Source organism: Schistocerca americana, chromosome 11 (assembly GCF_021461395.2).
Source record: "Schistocerca americana isolate TAMUIC-IGC-003095 chromosome 11, iqSchAmer2.1, whole genome shotgun sequence".
Taxonomy (NCBI): Eukaryota; Metazoa; Arthropoda; class Insecta; order Orthoptera; family Acrididae; genus Schistocerca; species Schistocerca americana.
The window spans coordinates 169,025,950-169,044,959 of record NC_060129.1 but is presented as its reverse complement, the minus strand read 5'-3'; the positions used below and the strand labels follow the sequence as shown (position 1 = coordinate 169,044,959).

General features: G+C 39.9%; 1 protein-coding gene and 2 non-coding genes across 4 annotated transcripts in view; 2 read left to right on the top strand and 1 right to left on the bottom strand.

The window, feature by feature from the left end:
• Window positions 1-759: 759 nt before the first annotated feature.
• LOC124554164 (THAP domain-containing protein 8-like) overlaps window positions 760-19,010 on the top strand; it is a 75,502-nt gene continuing 57,251 nt past the window's right edge. The window contains exons 1-3 of one of the 2 annotated variants that reach the window (XM_047128236.1): window positions 760-925; window positions 1,342-1,568; window positions 1,697-1,799. In XM_047128236.1, the coding sequence (XP_046984192.1) occupies window positions 855-925; window positions 1,342-1,568; window positions 1,697-1,799 (401 nt within the window). In that variant the 5' untranslated portion in view covers window positions 760-854. The remainder of the gene's footprint in view (window positions 926-1,341; window positions 1,569-1,696; window positions 1,800-19,010) is intronic. The other variant, XM_047128237.1, reaches the window with a different exon arrangement.
• Window positions 6,839-6,913, bottom strand: Trnat-ugu. Its single transcript has one exon. It is a non-coding gene; the product is annotated as a tRNA-Thr (tRNA).
• Trnat-ugu lies at window positions 7,261-7,335 on the top strand. Its single transcript has one exon. It is a non-coding gene; the product is annotated as a tRNA-Thr (tRNA).

Genomic DNA, 19,010 nt, shown 5'->3' with positions numbered 1-19,010 from the left:
CACTGACGAGTATCAGCCATTTTAATGTCCTGTGCGCACAAATACAAACACTAGACTGAGCAAACAGTTGTTCCGCGCCAGATTTGCGGCGATCTCCTGTTCACACGCTCCAACTTGTCTGCGCAAATGTGGTTTGAACCCACAGATTTGAGAGTTTTCGCTCAAACCTCCAGCTCCAACTTCCAGTTTTGCACACACCTCAAGTTGGTGCAAATCTTCTGTCCACATGCAACGATCTGTCTGCGCAGATGTGATGTGCACAGAAATTTGCGCAGACAGATCGTTGCGTGTTTGACGGGCCTTTACGCGCAATGATTTGTCTGCGCAGAAGTGTTGTGCGCAGGCATATCGTTGCATGAAGACAGACCTTTAACTGCCAAAAACGAAAATGTATGTATGTTTCTCACTCATTGTCGCTGACTGTTTCGCTTTATAAAAATATGTTCTTTCTTTTTGCATCTTCTGTTTTTGCTATTTGTGAAGATTGTAGCCTATATCTTCGTGTTTAACAATGATAATTTGCTCTGAGACATTGGATCTCTTTTGTGGAAGAACACAAACACCGTAGCAATATGTGACGAAAAATTAACAAGTAATGTAATACAGGTAACAAAAGACACAAATCTAACAACCAAAAACGCGTATGAGCCTAATAAGAATAGTTTGCCCGCTGTAATTCGTGGCGGAATGAGTACAGAAATCTCTGGAAGTAGCGTAGCTTACTGCTGCGCATGTCACATGACTTTGGTATAACTGCGTTAGTTCCTTGCTTGTGTATGCTAAGCGCCAAGACTGAAAGTTTACTGTTATAGGTATTTGCCCGGTTCTTATTAATTTGGTTATATTTAATAGCAATGGTGCAATATTGTTGCTGTTATGGGTGCAAAGAAAGATATGTGAAAGGAGGAACAGTTACTTTTCATAGGTAAGTACCATAAAGGTCTAATATTCCTGTACTGGAAGGATGCACTTTATATCACGTCAACGCCAAGTATCGTAGAGCTCATTTTTTTTTGGTTACACAGCCAGATTATTAGTCATTTCCATTTTTCGCAAATCATGTTTACTAGACAAATGCTATGTGCATTCATTACAGTGATACCATGCTCCTTGTCAATCAGTTGAATGTATAGATACACATTTAGAACGATTTAACTGCGGATGAAAGTCGGTTAAAAGTTACTCGGGTTTTTTGTTATTTATGTATACGGCTAAATGTGCACACTATGCATCAAAATACTTGTCGGACACTTGTTCATTATTTATGATTTTTACCTGGCAGTTATAGTTTATAATACGATTCCTAAAAACCTATAAACTGATGTGCGATTCGTGTTTTAGTTTCCCGAAAGACGAACGAAGAGCGAAAATATGGCTCCAGAACATAAATAGGCCGAATTTCGTCCATACAAGGTACTCGAAAGTGTGTTCGAAGCACTTTACGGAAGAAAGCTTTGATAGGGAGAGGTTTGGAGGCGTCTGGCTCAAGAATGATGCTATACCAACAGTTTTTGATTGTTGTGAGCGCCCACCAAAAGCAGCAGCAAAAAAACGTCCACCAAAAAGAGGTTTGTTTGCTATATGTAGATACTTGCACACTGGTGATTTTATTGTAGTTGTTTTATGATACTGAGATGTTTTGAATTTTGACTTACTTGTCATCAGTACAACCTCAAATGTCTCCAAATTGTCACAGATAATTCACAAAATCTTAATGAGCTCCTGGCAAGCATTCAGAGTAGAAATGTTCCGATTCTACCAGCGCCCTCTACTTCAGCAAACAGTAAAAGACATTACAGGTATGATGATAACAACCAAATTATTTCCGAAACTGTTTGTAGAGCAGTAAGTTTTGCATTAATTTAAATAACTATTTGCGTTATGGACACTTGTACATTAAATGTACTATATAAAAATGTTGAAATTTTAAGCAAGCCTATAGCGTAACAATGTTGGAATAAATATTTAGAAATATCGAAAAAAATATGGACAAGCAGATGAACTGCGAACTTGCTGCAGCAATGTTGTGATTCCAAATCTGCCATTTTTTGTGGCATTTCACCTTCTTTCCCAGTCTCACTGCCATGTAATTTGCAAGAACAGGAAAATGCCTTAACGTTTTGCTGTTCAAAGCTTTAAGTGATGTTCATTTCAGATATCAAATGTAAATCTTTAATATCTCAGCAAAACTCATTTACAATATTACCATAGGCAACTAAATGTGAATAAATCATTTTACACTACTAATGTAATGGCACGTAAAATTTTCAGAGAATGGAGCGGACAAATCTGTATCATACTGTATCTGTGTGATGAGGGCTCAGTGTATGTTGATGGCCAAAAATCCTTGAAAATTCCTGGCTATATAAAACTGTGAGCCAGAATAAGACTCAAATCTATGACCGTATCTTTCACGGGCAGTGCTCCTCCGACTGATGCCTCTTGTCACAGTTTTACTTCTGTCAGTCTCTGGTCTCCCCTCCATTCAGGCATCAGAGAAGTTCTTTAGCATTACTTGCACTCCTGGAATTAACATGCCAGGGTTTCGGAAAAGTAACAGTTGGTATTTTTGAGGAAAAAACTGTTGTAAAGACAGACATTCTGCTCTGTGCCCCTTCTCAATAGAGGATGTGTCAAGAAATGGTTGTGTCTGAGCGAGAGCTGCAGCCGACATGTTTCATAGTAAAAGGATTATGTGAATGTCGTGACAGCGTGCATAATATATATAAAAAAAGAAAAAAAGGCACAATAGATATTCACTGTAACAATAAGAATAATTATGTTGCAAATGCTACTGATCCAGCTGTACAGATGCAAATGTGGCTGTCTTTGAGAATATGATAAGCACCAGAAGTAGTGTTGTCAGAAATGTAAATGCAAAGCTTCAGTGATTGCTGAACAGGATGGAGCAATCTGATTTTGTTCATTCATACAGACAGCATGTCATATTATGGAGATGACAAATAAATGTAATATTTAGTTAAATATTAGGCATGTAGCAAGTTAAAAATTTAGACATATTTCACTTTTATTATTTATGTATTTACTTATACATTGGACTACTCCAATCACTGATACTATAGTTTATGCTGGGAGGTTTTTTTCAGTAATACAATTCATTTCAGTAACAACTCAATAAGACAGTTCAATAAAACATTGTTTATGCAATGATTATAATTATACAAAAGTACGTTTACTTTTGTGTCTGCCCAATATTTCTGCATTCTTCCAGATATTTTGTTTCTTTCTTCGTCTGAGAGACTCTTCCTGTAGTCCTTTTACTGATCTTCATTTCTGGTCTGGTGTGTCTTGTATTTTAGTTTTCTGTTTCATTTTTTGGGTCACCTACTGTTATTTGGAGTTCTCTGTGTCTTGCTTAATTTCTGTGATCTATTTAATGTTGCTCTAACTGTTCCACAATTTTTCTGTTAATGTCTTATTATTTCTGTTGTCTGGTGTTCGTATCAGATGTCTGAAAAATGAGATTTGTTTCTTCCTGATTGTGCTCATTACTTGTTCAATTTTCTTGTATACTGTTTCATTCGAAGCTATTCTCCAATGCCCAGTTACTTGATATTGTTTATTTATGCATGCCTTAATTATCTTTCTTTCTATCCTGAGTATTTCATCAGTTTCTGCTGTTTTAGTTGTTTTGAAGATGATTTCACTTGCGTATGTTATTTCTGGTTGTGTAACTGTTTACATTGTTTTAATTTTGCAACTGCAGACTGACTTTTGTTGTGATTGGTTTTGGGAATGTAATTTACCTTTTTAAGTCTTTTATTGTATTTTGCTATTTCGGTTTCTCATTTTGATTTTGTGTTGTGATTTTACCTAAATATTGTCTGCCCTGGTAGCTGAGTGGTCAGCGTGACAGACTGTCAATCCTAAGGGCCCGGGTTCGATTCCCGGCTGGGTCGGAAATTTTCTCCGCTCAGAGACTGGGTGTTGTGTTGTCCTAATCATCATCATTTCATCCCCATCGACGCGCAGGTCGCCGAAGTGGCGTCAAATCGAAAGACCTGCCCCAGGCGAACGGTCTACCCGACGGGAGGCCCTAGCCACACGACATTTCCATTTCCATTACCTAAATATTTAAATTTGTTGGCTGTTTTGATATCCTATTCTTCTGTTGTATTTTTGTGGATCTCTTAGCATAATCTGTTTTTTTTTTTTTTTTTTCCTTCTCTCTCCCCCAAATGATTTTCTGAGGCTGATTTTCTGTGCTATTTTTGTAGTGATTTAACTTGTGTCGTTTCTTGAACATTGTTGGCTAGGAAATCAAGATCATCAGAAAATCCCAAGCAGCTTAAACTTACATCATTTTTGTCATTTCCAGTTCTTATGTTGTTTGGGTTATCCATATACCAAATTTCTCATTATATATTGTAGTGCACAGTTGACCAGTAATGTTGATAGGCAGTCACTTGTCTTAAGCCTGGTTTTATGAGAAATGATTCAGAAATTTCTCCTCTAAACATCAATTTTGAGGGACCGATGACCATCACAGTCTGGTCCCTTTAATCCCACAAACCAACCAACCATCAATTTTTATTAGGCCTTGGTTAGTGTAAGTTACTTTAATTAGTTTTGGATGGAGTCCTAGATTCCTTACAGTTTTTAATAGTGGAGATCTATGAAGACAGTCACATGTCATCTTAAATTCTGCAACTGTTATTGCCAGAGGTTCATTCGGTTTCCTGTAGTATGCCATAATCAATGTGGTCTACACAGTGTCTCCATGGTCTGAGCCTCCCTAGTGTTGTCCTTCTAGTTGCTGCTTGATTCTTCCATGTAGGATCTTGGATAAAATCTTGTATGTGCAGTCTACAAGAGAGACTCCCCTGTAGTTGTCCGGATTGCTCTTGTCCCCGTTGTTGTGTAGTTGACGGATGACGGGCACGGTCAGATGATCGACAAATTGTTCCATTATTGAAATTTTTGTTAAAACCATATGTGAGGTACTCATTGTGCCACTTTAATATTTCCATATTTCAGTAACAGCGTGCTCTCCACATGCTTTTTAATTTTTTGTTGTTGTGTGAGTGTTTTATCTACTTCTCAGAAGGTTGAATGGTCTAACTTGTTAGGTTGGGTTTGTATTCAGGTATTTACATTGATTTGTAAGAGTTTGTTGTGTTCTTTACAATTCAAAATTTTATTAAATGCTTTTACCACGATTTCAGCATTTTCTTTCTTACTGTGTGCTACACATCCATCTTCATATTTCAGTATTACTGTGGGTGCTCATACTGTTGTAATTGTTTCCCAAGCATTTTGTAGTGGTTCCTGGAATTGGTATTGTGGTAATTATCTTGTGTAGAGTGTTCGTCTTTATGGAACCCTGTCTTGATTCTCTTAATGTTTTGTGTGAATGTCCTCCTTTCAGTTTTGACATTAATTTCTTCCGATTTGTTTGTTTCAGCTTAACCGTACTCACCCTTTCTTCATGAAATCTGTCACATTCTGGTGCCCACTGTGGATATCTTCTTCGTAGATTCAAAGGAGCTAGATACTTGGCTTTTTTTTATATTTGGTATCAGTTCCTCGACTATCTATTATGAGGGTTGTCCGTAAAATAAGGTTCCCACGGCACTATAGTCCTGAAAAGTGCTGTTACGGTGTATCCCGCAATTCTGTTGTGTACCTTTGTTGTGCCACTCCACATCACCTCCCTAGCGAGCTACGTGCGGAGCTCAGTCTTGGCTCGGCAGCTGTACGTGATGGATCTCCCCCTCGCTTCGCCCACCAGTTGATCCATTTCCTGTCTGCAAAAAAACATTGTGCCAGCGGAAATCCATTCCCAGCTATGTGAAATCTATGGAGACAAGTGTACGAGCGTACAGCGCGTGTGCAAATGGTGCAGAGAGTTCAGGAATGGGTGTACTGACACCCACGATGAGGAGCATTCCGGATGGCCATCTGTTTTTGACAAGCTCTCTGAAATGATCCCTGATGTCAGCAAAACCTCTATTGACAAGATTTTGACGGAGCATCTAGGGTACGCTAAGGTTTGCGTGAGGTGGGTGACAAGAATGTTGACCGAAGACCACAAATGTCAACTCGCTGAAGCGGCCCAAGAACTTCTTCGAGATCACGGAACTTGTGGCGAGGAATACCTCGACTCCCAAGTCACTGGAGACGAGACTTGGGTGCACTACCGCACACCCGAAACCAAAGAAAAGTCCAAACAATGGAAGCACCCAGAGTCACCGAGATCGTGTAAATTTAAGCAAATGCAAAGTGTCGGTAACAGTGTTTTGGGACAGAAAGGGGGTATTGTTGTGCGAGTTCTTGCCCACCTGTGCGACAGTCAACACTGCCGGGTACTGCGAGACACTGCAAAAATTGCGCCATGCAATTCAAAATAAGAGAAGGGGTATGGTGTCAAAGGGGGTGCGTTTGTGCCAGGATAACGCTCGACTGCACACCGCTAGAGCCACCGATGAGCTCATCGCAAAATTTGGATGGGGTATTGTCTAACACCCACCCAACAGCCCGGACTTAGCCCCAAGTGACTACCATCTCTTCCCTGACATTAAGAAACACCTGCGTGGAACGCATTTCGGCCACAGAGAAGAGCTGGAAGAAGTGGTTCTCGGGTATCTGCACAGCTTGGCGGCAGATTTTTTTGACTCGGGCATTCAAAAGCTCGTACACCGCATGCAAAAATGTATTGACCTCAGTGGCGACTATGTACAAAAATAGGCTTAAGTCTGAACTTTCCAAAAATGTACGTATTCATGAAATAAACATGTTTTATGAAATGATAATTAAATAGACACCCTAGCTGCAAGCAGGCGTTGATACACTTCATTGGGGACATGTTGAAAATGTGTGCCCTGACCGGGACTCGAACCCGGGATCTCCTGCTTACATGGCAGACGCTCTATCCATCTGAGCCACCGCGGGCACAGAGGATAGTGCATCTGCAGGGACTTATCCCTTGCACGCTCCCCGTGAGATCCACATTCCCAACATGTCCACAACACTACATTCGTAGTGCGCCTAATAGATGTTTGCCCGTCATACTCATTACTCGTGGCAGATTAATCTACCAAGTCCCGTACGAGTTCGGGCATAGCGTGTGGGTTCGCACAAGAAGGTCAATGGCCGGGAAGCCATATTTTAACTATATATGGCAGTAGTATCTGTTCCCGAAAGAACAGTTACCGTGGATGACCGTGCAGCTTTGCTAGAAATGAAATGATAATTAAATGGACACCCCAGCTGCAAACATGCGTTGATACACTTCATTGTGCCCACGGTGGCTCAGATGGATAGAGCGTCTGCCATGTAAGCAGGAGATCCCGGGTTCGAGTCCCGGTCGGGGCACACGTTTTCAACATGTCCCCAATGAAGTGTATCAACGCCTGCTTGCAGCTAGGGTGTCTATTTAATTATCATTTCATTTCTAGCAAAGCTGCATGGTTATCCACGGTAACTGTTCTTTCGGGAACAGACACTCCCGTCATATATAGTTAAAACATGTTTTACACAGGGGGAAAAAAAAATTGGGAACCTTATTTTACGGACACCCCTCGTAATTTAATGGTTTGTGTTATTTTTAATCAACTGGTGTAGGTTGTACTTCCTATTTGTTTTATTATTTTTCCATTACTTTTCTGTAATGGGGTGAATTTGATTTTAACTTGAACTATGTAGTGGTTTGAGTGTATGTCTTCTCTCAATACTATTGAAAATGCAATGTAAATGGCTAGATAAACACCTTCTCACCAAGTAGTGGCAGAAGAAAACATATACAAAGATTAAAGATCTTTTGTAGCCAGTGGACCTTCTTCTGGCAGAAGGGTTGAAGGGAGAGGAAGGGGGGTGTAGGAAAATGACTGCTGAGCTTTAGTAACCCCAGGTCAGACAGGATGAGAAGGAAGAACTCTTTCCGTCATCTGGGTTCAATGTACATTGTACTGAGAAGAGAGAGATGGGTTCGGTGCAGAGAACTAAATTTAATCAAGACTTAAAGTGTTCACGGACCGTACCGTAAATATCTTGACCTCGCCTACATTGGCAACTATACTCTGCAAACTACTGTGAGGTGCATGGCAGAGAGTATGTCCCATTTGTGCACCAGTTATTAGGGTTTCTTTGTGTTCAGTTCACATACAGAGTGCAGAAAGAATGATTGTTTGAATGCCTCTGTGTGTGCAGTAATTATTCTGATGATCCAAGTGAGTGATATTTAGGGGGTTGTAATATATCCCTATAGTAATCATTTAATGCCAGTTCTTGAAACTTTATTAAGAGACTTTCTTGGAATAGTTCCCATCTGTCTTAAAGAGTCTGCCAGTTCAGTTCCTTCAGTATCTCTGTCCTACTTGTTAAACAAATCTGTGAACATTCGTGCTGCCCTTGACATCTCGATCGGTAGACACGTGCAGATGAGCCCCTTGCCCCCTAGGTGCACGTGCACTTACACACAGAGATGCGCACACACAAATTCTTTCCATTAGAGTAAAATAATGTAAACACCAACAGTGTAATATTACCAAACATATTTGCTTCACAGTGGGCTATCTGTATTAAATTATTCACGGTTGCAGATCACAAACTGTAATGCAGACTACAGAAACCACAGTACGTGTTGACAAGATACACATTTCTTCTTTATTTTTTTCATTTTTTTTCCAAATTTGGGAATACTTCACATAAGAACTAGAATTCTGTATTTACAGAGAGTGAAAAGGCAATATTTTCCTGTTATTTGACAGAAAGAAAATAAAAACCAGGTAATGATGCTGTAATTTCAGGGAAAAAAAGAAGAAGAAAAAACACTTTGCTCGAGGTGCTAATTATAGTGTGAGAAACCTCCTTCCCTTCAGTTGGCAAGTGCAACAGATTTTAATCTGAAGCATGCTGTAAGCTCATGTCTATCTCTTTCTGTGCAGTTACAACCAATCATGCATAATTATTTCCTTTTATATCCCCAGCAATTGTTACACCAGCATCAATTAATTAATGAACTCATTGATTCATCACGTTCCCCTGTTCCCATCAAGGAGGAGATCCTTTGGTGAAAAACAAGTCAAGCTATACATTAACAGAGAAAAAAATGTAACGCAAATTTGATTTGCTTACTGTTTCAATAGCATACTGTTGCTATAAAGCTTAATGCCATCTACATTTAATCAAGTAAATTAATAAGAAACCTGCTTCTTTCAAAAAAAGCTACTGCCCTATCAGTTTCACTAAATAGCTGCTGTTTATCGGCTATAGCAACTTAATGTTCACGTGATTGGAGTGGGTATTTTTGAAAGAAAGTATGTACCTGCTTGTGTAAGTAATGACATCTATCTATAGTAGATTATTATGGGGGGCACTCAATAAGTAATGCAACATTTTTTTAGGGCAGTTTTTGTAGAAAACATGCAGTATTTGCATAGTGGAATATTCCCTCTCGGTAATGATCGAAGCAGACAAAATGAATTAAAATTTTTGCCGCGGCGAGGACACGAACCCGGGTCTTCTCGCTCTGTAGGCAGAAATGCTAACCATTACAATACCACAGCACGATGGTCAACATTGCTGCACAAACTACCTTAGCTGAGTGCCCTCCCCAACACAAACTTCAATTCATTTTCCCCTCATATATTGTCACTACTGCCAGGGCTCTCCAATATTGGCAAGCACCCCAGCATTGGACGTAATGGGTCGTCCTTGTACCATTGGTGGATCTTATTTCGTCTGCTTCGATCATTATGGTAGATAATATAAAGAGATTTAAATGTCTCAGGGAAACATTTAATTATAAGATCACCAATGGTACACTGGGTAATACACTGAAGGTGTTGGTCAGTGAGAGTAGAGATTGTCTCAGTGGGGCCACTGTAACTGGCCACGACGGACCCTCCTCGGTGGTTGGGTTTACGGACTTTACGAAGCGTGTAGAACATAGGAATGCGGTGAGTGGTGGGTGTGAGGAGAGAGATGGATTCTGGGGAGAAGTTTTGGGATGGGCCTAAGGCTTTGACGAGAGACTGGGGATCCCGCTGGACTTCTGGAATTGGGCTGCTTTGGCAGGGTTTGTAGGTGACTGCATCTGACAGCTGGCAGAGACCCTTTACCAGGTAATTCCTGCAGTTCATAACCACAGACGTGGGGCCTTTGTCAGTAGGTAGGATTATAACGTCCCTCTACAATGGGCTTCCAAACTGTTCTGCAGAACACTGGGATTCCGTGGTAAATGAATATGTGCTCCGCAAAAAAATACTAGTAACGTGGCTTTTTTCTGACATTCTTTCTCATTTTTTAATAACATTATTATTATTATTATTATTATTATTATTGTTATTGTGTTATTAGTTATGAGTTAAAACTGAAGTAATAACTGAAAAAACAAGTTTTTCTCGTGTTTCAAAAATTTTATTCTTTTAACCTTCAAAATAAACAAGCTATTTGATCAGATTACCAGTATTCTCAGTGCATTCTGTCAAAGGAAAAGTTTGGGAACCCTTGCTCTACACAAACATCCCTAATGCTCTTGGCTTTGCTGCTATTGCACACTGCCCAAGGAAACCTGTATCATAGTTAATAGGGTGGGGGGCTATACCTGTGAGTGTGAAGTATTTTCAATTTTTGGAAGACTAATGGTGACTTTTTTGAGTAGCCATAAAAAAGTTCTACTTATGACCCTCTTAAAAACCTGCATAATACAGATTTTTAAATCATTTTCTTGAAAGAAAAACACACTTCTGAGATGTGGGGCAGGGGATACAGCTCCTCCTGGTTCCTGGGTATGGGAACTGTTGACACTACGTTTCCCATTGCCCAACTGACTCCAAACCCACAACCTCCTTCTTGGTCACCATGACCAACTATATCCCAGTCCACAATTGCCTCTCCTTGGAAGGCATTACCTACAAACAAATCTGTGGAACAGCAATGGGCAACCTTTTGGCACCATCCTCTGCCATCCTATTCGTGTGCCATCTGGAGGAATCATTCCTAAGCACCCACAATCTCAAACCCTTCACCCAGTTCAGTTTCACTGATCACATCTTCGTAAACTCGACACAGGACGAGGACACCGTATCCACATTCCACCACAACCTCCTCCACCATTTCCTCAACCCATCAAGCCAGCTTTGTTGTTGTCGACCTCTACTTCAAGGGTGGCTACTTCGGTAATTCCACCCGTGCGAAACCAACTAATCACGATCGATAGCTTCACTTCGATAGCCGCCACGCATTGGACACGGAGAAATCCCTTCTGTACAGCCTAGAGACTCACGGTCATCACATCTGCAGTGACGAGCAGTCCCACTCGAAATATGCCGAGTGTCTCACTGAGGCCTTCACAGATTAAAATGACCCTCCCGACCTCGTACAGAAATGGATCTCGTGTACCTCGTCTCTCCGGTCACTCCCGCTTACCGAGTATACGCTGTCTGGCTATAAATCGGCACTCACGTCACGGTTCAGTACCGCCCTGGACTGGAGCATTTCACTCAGTCTTCGCCAAGGTTTCAAGTACGTCTCGCTGTGCCCTGAACTGAGGAATATCATACTCTCTATCCTCCCCACTCCTCCCGTTGCAGTATTCTGCCACCCACCAAATCTGCATAATATCCTGATCTGTCCCTACACGACGCCTGCTCCCAACCCCTTGCCTCGTGGCTCGTATCCCCGTAATAGAGCTAGATGCGAGACTTGTCCCATATGTTCTCCCAATATCAGCTACTCCAATCCGGCCACAGGCACTGCCTGTCCAATCAGAGGCAGGGCTACCTGTGGAAGTAGTCATGTGATCTACAAACTAAGCTGCAACAACTGTGCCACTTTCTACGTGGGCACGACAACTGACGAGCTGCGTGTCCACGTGAATGATCTCCGACAAACCGTGCCCGAGAGACAGCTGGACCACCCAGTTGCTGAACGTGCTGCCCGACACTACTTGCCTCACATAAAAAACTGCTTCACAGTCTGTGTATCGCCTTAACCTTCCCCCGTCACTGTCCTTCTCCTACCTATTCCCCCTCCAGCACTACACAGTTTTCTTTTTCACGAACACACCCACTCATCTTTTCTTCTTCTCTACTCCTCTTGTTTTCTGCTCCATTTGCCCCCTGCTCACTCTCACATGCAGTGTAACATCTTTCCCCACCCTACACTGCTGTCCTCCCCCCTCCCTCGCCAATGCCTCCTCCTTACCCCTGCCAACCAACCCAGACTGCCACTCGTGTCAGATGTAGTTGCAGTGCACAGTTGGGCCACAGTGACTAGACACAGTGGGAATATATGTGTGTGTGTGTTTTCTACTCCGAGACGCCAACTTTTTGTACAAAAACTTGAATGTTTAGTAGTCTTTTCACTGTGCTCACCAGCAACTAGTAATGTAACTCTATGTACCTGTGCAAATATGCCCTGAGTAGATGTGCTTCTGTTGAATTTGGCTGAAAAGTTGGTGGTGGGAACAGTATACTACTAATAATGTGGCCCACATTGAATTTGCAGTTCAGACACATTACTTGCACTTACCGTATTTACTCGAATTTAAGCCGCACTCGAATCTAAGCCGCACCTGAAAAATGAGACTCAAAATTGAGGAAAAAAAATTTTCCCGAATCTAAGCCGCACCTGAAATCTGAGACTCGAAATTCAAGGGGAGAGAAAAGTTTTAGGCCGCACCTCCAAATCGAAACAAAGTTGGTCCATTGTAATATGAGACACAATTTAGGTCGAATGAATGACGATACAGCTACAGTAGTTTGGTTCGAGTCTTAAGCTTAGCAGTTAAGCTTTACCAGGTAGCTGTTGCTATGCGTCAGGCGCTCCGTCCGTGTTTATACGGGTACCCTTCTTTTTTCACGTGCTTCGTCTGGTTTGAATTGATTGCTTATTTTTCTTTGATCTGATAAGTGTCGTTCTCTTTTTTATAAGTGTTTATGTCACTCAAAGCTGAAAATGAATTACTGTACTGTGTCACGCATTGTTTGTCGCATTCTGATAATGAGTGTTTACGACCTGTCGCCGCTCGCGACATGGCTAACTTTTGTGCGCGCTACCGCCACTTACAATTAAAAAACAAAAGAGAGGAATCGTCTCATTAGCGAAACAATGGCAAGAGACTGCTGTTTGTTGTTACTTACACTGCTGCTTTCTTTGATAATGATCAACAAGAACCAACTAATAGACTGCATATGATAGATGATGTTCTGAACGAGAGTTTAGCGAAAATTTTTCTCCGTTTGAAAATCTTTGCAGACGCCTCTTTAGTACATTCCATTATGCACAGAAATTAAGAGTCTTCTAATCAGTTGCCGTGCTTCATTTCTGACTGTATCACTATTCGGCATAAGAATAATACGAATATAAACATGACATGATATACATATTCTTCCGCGTTTGCTGTTGTCTCACTCTAGATTCGTAGTTTATTTGGCAGACAGGATTTAAATGAGATAGCAGCAAACATGAAAGAATACATGGCAAAATGTTTATATTCGTATTATTCTTATGGTGAAGAGAATACTGCATGTGATCACAATTCATTAAAGTTCCTATTAGCAACCATCTCTTCTCACAGGTAGGAAAAAATTCAGAACGCAGAGTTGGCTATATTGACAAACATCCCAAACAGTTTTTCCAGTCGGATTTTCGTAGTAAATTGAAATGCTGCTACATTCGAAGATGAACAATACGGAATCTGTATTTACTTCGTTGGATAATGTATGAAAATGCAGTGGCCGAAACTCGGGGCGGAGAAAAAAAAGCTCGTCTTCCACCTTTTTTTTAAATTTAATTCCTGACACAGAGGTTTTGGTGCCAGTATTTATCTTTGTGCCTGCGAAGCGCTACATACATTAGACGACAGAAGTTAGTTGTGGCGGCACCTACCAACATTTTTCAAAACTTCCGCTTTGTACTCGATTCTAAGCCGCAGGCGGTTTTTTGTATTACAAAAACCAGAAAAAAAGTGTGGCTTAGATTCGAGTAAATAAGGTATATGATGAACGAACTACTGTTTATTGAGTGTCGTTTATTTAAATTACCCGCAGATAATAGGTTAGCCACATACTACACTCAGTTGATGATCTATAATGTGACTGTTCAAATGTAGTAACTGAAACTGAAGTAACTGTTCATGAAAATTCCCATATTGGAAACATATAATTAACGCATTCACATAATTATACTCGTATCAGATTTGACGGTCAAAGCAGGATGAAAGTGATGTGCACAGCAAGCAACTATTACAACAACACAATTCACATTTGAACCGTTTGTCTCAGTGAAAACTATTGAAGTTTGGAGCAGTCTGTGATACTAATTACACATCAGTTATCCACTGAATAATGGAATAAACCAGTGGACACAAAATTTAAATAAACTGCAGTACCCTTTCCAACTTGTAATTTATTCTGTGTCATCTGCGGTACATTTTCTGTATTTGTAGATGTAGATCTTGCAGACTTCACGACTCTCCACAAACAGAACTGAAATGGCCAGCCTTTTTATATAGATTTACAAGAATTAAAACTAAAAGTAGCTACTGCTGTTTACTAGTGTTCACAAATTAGAATTGAGGAGAGTATAAATGGCCATTTTGTTGAAAAATTGCAATTTTTGGTTTTTATGCAGAAAAGTCATTTGGAATTTGGTGTTTCATTTAATGTAATTCAATTTGAGTAGTTGCAAAGGAAATTGTTAGGATTTCAGAAACAGTTGCTCAGTTAAAAATTAATATTCCAAGAACCATAATCTCTAGAAGGCTTTGGTATCATTTAAATTCTAGTGGAAATCTTGCTGCATAAGTTGGTAGGCTTGACATAAAAGTTGTGATTATTGTTGGTGGGTCTGATATACCAGTTGTGATTCTTGTCTGCGCTGATCGTGCGATGTCCGTGGTACAACAGGGAAATGTAGCTGTTGAAGACACTTTGGAGCTGTCTGCTAGCAATACCATCAATCAGCTATCAGAGTACTACAGTCAGGCCATGCAATGAAAATAATTTAGATGGTATGAAAAAGCCTGTGTTGGTAACCATTTTCCTAAAATATCCATAGATGATAAGGTGATCCACATCCTTTGTTCAGCCTAGTGGTGTAAATATATATATAAAAAAAGTGAATCAGCTGTAACTTTAGATAAGTTTACCTACAAGAACTCCTTACCTGAGCCTACTAGACACTATAGAGATTTGGCAGATTCAGGTCTATTGAATAAATGCCTGACAGGGAAAATACAAAACGTGAATGAATCATTCAGCAATGTAGTTTGGGCAAGAGTAACTATTTGTCGGGCTACATACATTGAGGCTTTATATATGTGGTGCTGTCATTACAGTTATTTATAGTAATACTGGTAGACAAAGAGCTGTTAGTGAATATACGAACCGTACTGGGGAACTGGACAAGGTGCAAGTCGATAAAGCTGAGCTACGAGGCTGCTAAGTGTCTGAGGAGGAAGAAGATGCATTCAGACAATGTAGATAATGACAAAGACTGCAGTGCTGCCATGTTTTAACACTTGTTTCTTTAATTTAAATTTTTAAATTTACATCATCTTTAAATTTTTTTAAGTTAAATTAATTTGCAATTGCAATTTCTGGAAAATGAAATTTTCACAAACAAATCGTGCATTTTCTCAGCTACTATAATAGATACTCTTGACTTTTTTATTTTTTTATTTTTACAGTTAATTTATAACACACTTGTGATGCTAACTCTGGAATGGTTGACATTGGCTGTATATTTCCAGTAAAATGCACAAAAATTTATGGACAAATTAACATAAAAGATTCAAACGAAAAGAATTGTAACTCGTAAAGTACATACTGCAACCAAACTAGAGGAGTAATTATATGACACATGTATAAGTAATGTGCAAAAGTTTGATTAATTTACATGAAGTAGGTATTGAGAAAATGGGTCACAAAATCAGCAAATTTAATATTTGAGAGATAGGCCATTTGTACTCCCTGTTAAGTGTGTTTGAGTGAGAAGATCGTTCTGAATGTGGGCTGTTAGACACAACAATCATTTCTATTCAATTATGTGGCTAGTTTGCCTAAATGTTGTGTTGTATTCCAGTAACAATGCTTTAAATGAAGAAGCTAATTACTCTGAAACTAAATAAGCCGAAATATTGCTAGCATAGTTTCGTCATTGGCTGTAGGGATACTTATTTATACGTCTTTTTGATCTACTTTCTCAGGAAGTTAGTAATAGTGTACCTATAAGTTTACATATGAACAATGATAACAAAGTCAAACAATGGAAAATCCAGGATGGAATGTAACAATACCAGAGAAGGAAAGTTGCTACTCACCATATAGCGGAGATGCTGAGTCGCAATAGGCACAATAAAAAGATTCACACAATCACAGCTTTCGGCCATTAAGCCTGTGTCTGACAAAGGCTTAATGGCCGAAAACTATGAGTGTGAATCTTTTTATTGTACCTATCGCGACTCAGCATCTCTGCTATATGGTGAGTAGTAACTTTCCTTCTCTGGTATTGTTACCATGATAACAAAGTTTTAGATTACTTTTTTTTTTTTTTACAATTAGCAGTTTCCAGGTAAATTAGCTGGTGCATTAACTCCTGATAGCCAGTGGAATGTAATAAATAGTGAAGTTAAGGTAGAAGTAGATTAAAACTGAAGAAATTGCAAAAAGGTGGGAATTTAAGGAGATGGGACCTGGATAAACTTACTAAACCAGAGGGTGTACAGAGTTTCAGGGAGAGCATAAGGGAAAAATTGACAGGAATGGGGGAAAGAAATACAGTAGAAGACGAATGGGTAGCTCTGAGGGATGAAGTAGTGAAGCCAGCAGAGGATCAAGTAGGTGAAAAGACGAGGGCTAGTAGAAATCCTTGGGTAACAGAAGAAATATTGAATTTAATTGATGAAAGGAGAAAATATAAAAATGCAGTAAATGAAGCACGCAAAAAGGAATACAAACGTCTCAAAAATGAGATCAACAGGAAGTGCAAAATGGCTAAGCAGGCATGGCTAGAGGACAAATGTAAGGATGTAGAGGCTTATCTCACTGGGGGTAAGATAGATACAGCCTACAGGAAAATTAAAGAGACGTTTGGAGAAAAGAGAGCCACTTGTATGAATATCAAGAGCTCAAATGGAAACCCAGTTCTAAGCAAAGAGGGGAAAGCAGAAAGGTGGAAGGAGTATATAGAGGGTCTATACAAGGGCGATGTACTTGAGGACAATATTATGGAAATGGAAGAGGATGTAGATGAAGATGAAATGGGAGATACGATACTGCGTGAAGAGTTTGACAGAGCACTGAAAGACCTGAGTCGAAACAAGTCCCCGGGAGTAGACAACATTCCATTAGAACTACTGACGGCCTTGGGAGAGCCAGTCCTGACAAAACTCTACCATCTGGTGAGCAAGATGTATCACACAGGTGGAATACCCTCTGACTTCAAGAAGAATATAATAATTCCAATCCCAAAGAAAGCGGGTGTTGACAAATGTGAAAATTACCGAACTATCTGTTTAATAAGTCACAGCTGCAAAATACTAACGCGAATTATTTACAGACGAATGGAAAAACTGGTAGAAGCCAACCTCGGGGAAGATCAGTTTGGATTCCGTAGAAATGTTGGAACACGTGAGGCAATACTGACCTTACGACTTATCTTAGAAGAAAGATTAAGGAAAGGCAAACCTACACTTCTAGCATTTGTTGACTTGGAGAAAGCTTTTGACAATGTTGACTGGAATACTCTCTTTCAAATTCTAAAGGTGGCAGGGGTAAAATACAGGGAGCTATTTACAATTTGTACAGGAACCAGATGGCAGTTATAAGAGTCGAGGGACATGAAAGGGAAGCAGTGGTTGGAAAGGGAGTGAGACAAGGTTGTAGCCTCTCCCCGATGTTATTCAATCTGTATATTGAGCAAGCAGTAAACGAAACAAAAGAAAAATTTGGAGTAGGTATTAAAATCCAAGGAGAAGAAATAAAAACTTTGAGGTTCGCTGATGACATTGTAATTCTGTCAGAGACATCAAAGGGCTTGGAAGATCAGTTGAACGGAATGGACAGTGTCTTGAAAGGAGGATATAAGATGAACATCAACAAAAGCAAAACGAGGATAATGGAATGTAGTCGAATTAAGTCGGGTGATGCTGAGGGAATTAGATTAGAAAAAGAGACACTTAAAGTAGTAAAGGAGTTTTGCTATTTGGGGAGCAAAATAACTGATGATGGTCGAAATAGATAGGATATAAAATGTAGACTGGCAATGGCAAGAAAAGTGTTTCTGAAGAAGAGCAATTTGTTAACATCGAGTATAGATTTAAGTGTCAGGAAGTTGTTTCTGAAAGTATTTGTGTGGAGTGTAGCCATGTATGGAAGTGAAAAATGGACAATAAATAGTTTGGACAGAAAGAGAATAGAAGCTTTCGAAATGTGGTGCTACAGAAGAATGTTGAAGATTAGGTGGGTAGATCATGTAACTAATGAGGAGGTATTGAATAGAATTGGGGAGAAGAGAAGTTTGTGGCACAACTTGACTAGAAGAAGGGATCGGTTGGTAGGACATGTTCTGAGGCATCAAGGGATCACAAATTTAGCATTGGAGGGCAGCGTGGAGCTTAAAAATCGTAGAGGGAGACCAAGAGATGAATACACTCAGCAGATTCAGAAGGATGTAGGCTGCAGTAGGTGCTGGAAGGAGCTTGCACAGGATAGATTAGCATGGAGAGCTGCATCAAACCAGTCTCAGGACTGAAGACCACAACAACAACAACAACAAGGTAGAAAAGCCCTATGTCAGTATTTGAGAATTTTAGCTACTGTGCACGTTTCATACAAATAAGGAATACCAAGAGATTTGCAAAAGAAAATAATACTTTCAGGGTGGCAGAGGGACGAGGGACAACAGAAAAAGCACAACAGGCAAATGGAATCTGCCTGCTTTGTTACAGACTATGCTTCCTCTATGTTGTGAACATCAGTCTATCATTTTCTTAATATTGTTATAATAATGTGTAACTTACTTTTTCGAGACGTGTGTGTGTG